General features: G+C 50.9%; 1 protein-coding gene across 1 annotated transcript; it reads left to right on the forward strand.

Annotated features, from left to right (window-relative positions):
* On the forward strand, nucleotides 1-1,618 carry LOC116188721 (U-box domain-containing protein 14-like). Its single transcript, XM_031518211.1, has one exon. It carries the CDS (start codon nucleotides 257-259, stop codon nucleotides 1,181-1,183), a length of 927 nt encoding a protein of 308 aa, XP_031374071.1. The 5' UTR covers nucleotides 1-256; the 3' UTR covers nucleotides 1,184-1,618.

Raw genomic sequence — 1,618 nt, forward strand, 5'->3', positions numbered from 1 at the left:
TTTTTTGCCTCGGTTCCCGATATTTTGAGATTTGCTCAATTACGTCAGACTACTGAGCTTCATAGCCAGCTCCAACCAGACAAAGAAACAGACAACATAAGGGACACTTACGAAGCTGCAATTCATCGATGTTATCACCCGGTTCTTGTATGGGTCGTCAGCACTCTGCACCCATTCCATGCAGTTGTTACAAGTTCAGTAGGACTGGGGTTCTCCAGCTTTGATAATACTAGTTGGTAGGAAGCGTGGGAAGAGTATGTCGAACGTCTCGACCCCTCGTGCTCGTGACACGATTGTACAGTGCGTGTTGGAAGCACGCTCGAGCTTTCATGAGAAACAGCAGAGAGCACTACAGATGCTTGCCTCTCTAACCAAGGTGAGTGCCCAGAATCGGAGCCTGCTTGCACAGTCAGAAGGTGCGATCCCAACCTTGCTGGCGCTCTCGAAATCACCCTCGTCGACGGTCCAGACCCTCGCACTCTCTGTTCTCTTCAACCTCTCCTTGAACCCAGATCTGAAGCTCCTCCTAGCAGATATGGAGACGATCCATAGCCTTAACTCCGTCATTATCCTATCGACCTCTCCCGAGTCCAGTAGGCTGGCATCGTCCCTGATCTGTAGCTTGGCGTTGCTGGACAAGAACAAGGCCAAGTTTGGAGTTGCAGGAACAATCCAGCTGCTGGTCAAGGCTATCTGCGGGCCTATGAGCCCGGACGTGGCCCACCACCTCCTGAGCTCGCTCGCAGAGTTGGTCCAATTCCATGGGAACTGCACTCTCGCTGTGCGGTCAGGAGCCATACCTGCACTCCTCCGGCTTGCAGAGTCCAGTGATGAGGAGGACCTTGCCGCCACGTCCCTCACCATTCTAGGGCTTCTGGCTCGTTTTGATGAGGGCCTGAGGGCCCTGAGGAAGACCGATGGGATCGTTGCTTCAATGGTTGACGTCATAGTGGGAAGGAGCATGTTGAGCAAGGAAGGCGCGGCAGATGTTCTACTTCGACTTTTTGATGAGAGCGAGGGGTGCATAAGAGATGCCCTTAGGCTGTCCGAGCTCTCCACTGTGCTGGCTGACCTCTCCGTCAGGGGGTCAAGCCGGGCCAGAGAGAAGGCTGCTTTGCTGATGAAGAAGATGATGGAGGTCGAATCTTATGCCGATGGTAACTCGATCCTCTACGAATGGTAATAGGCTAACCCGGTAGGTTTTTGCGCATTTCCAGGTGACTGGCGTTTGCGTGATATCTAGTCGGCTGGCTGTCGCAGGGATCATTGCTCGATTGTGTTTCTAAAACTCGTGTTCAGAATTACTGCCATAAATCTCGGAGCGCTTATAATGTGTAGAAGTGACCCGTGTTTCTTGCATAATGTCATAATGCTGCTTAAGGCTACTGTCATCTCGTGGACGTTATACGACATAGCCAACATGTTCTCTCCCGATGTTCCAGTTTTGGAATTTGGATAGACTGGTTGGTCCCAACTCGGCTGAATTTCCGATAAATAGCTAAAGAATATATTGTACGACTTCAAGTGTCAACTCCGCAAACAACGCACCGTGGCCCATAGAGGATGGAAGTATGGTGTAATTACACGTGTCCTCGACTTGAAATCAAAAGTATTTAGA

Source organism: Punica granatum, chromosome 1 (genome assembly GCF_007655135.1).
Source record: "Punica granatum isolate Tunisia-2019 chromosome 1, ASM765513v2, whole genome shotgun sequence".
Taxonomy (NCBI): Eukaryota; Viridiplantae; Streptophyta; class Magnoliopsida; order Myrtales; family Lythraceae; genus Punica; species Punica granatum.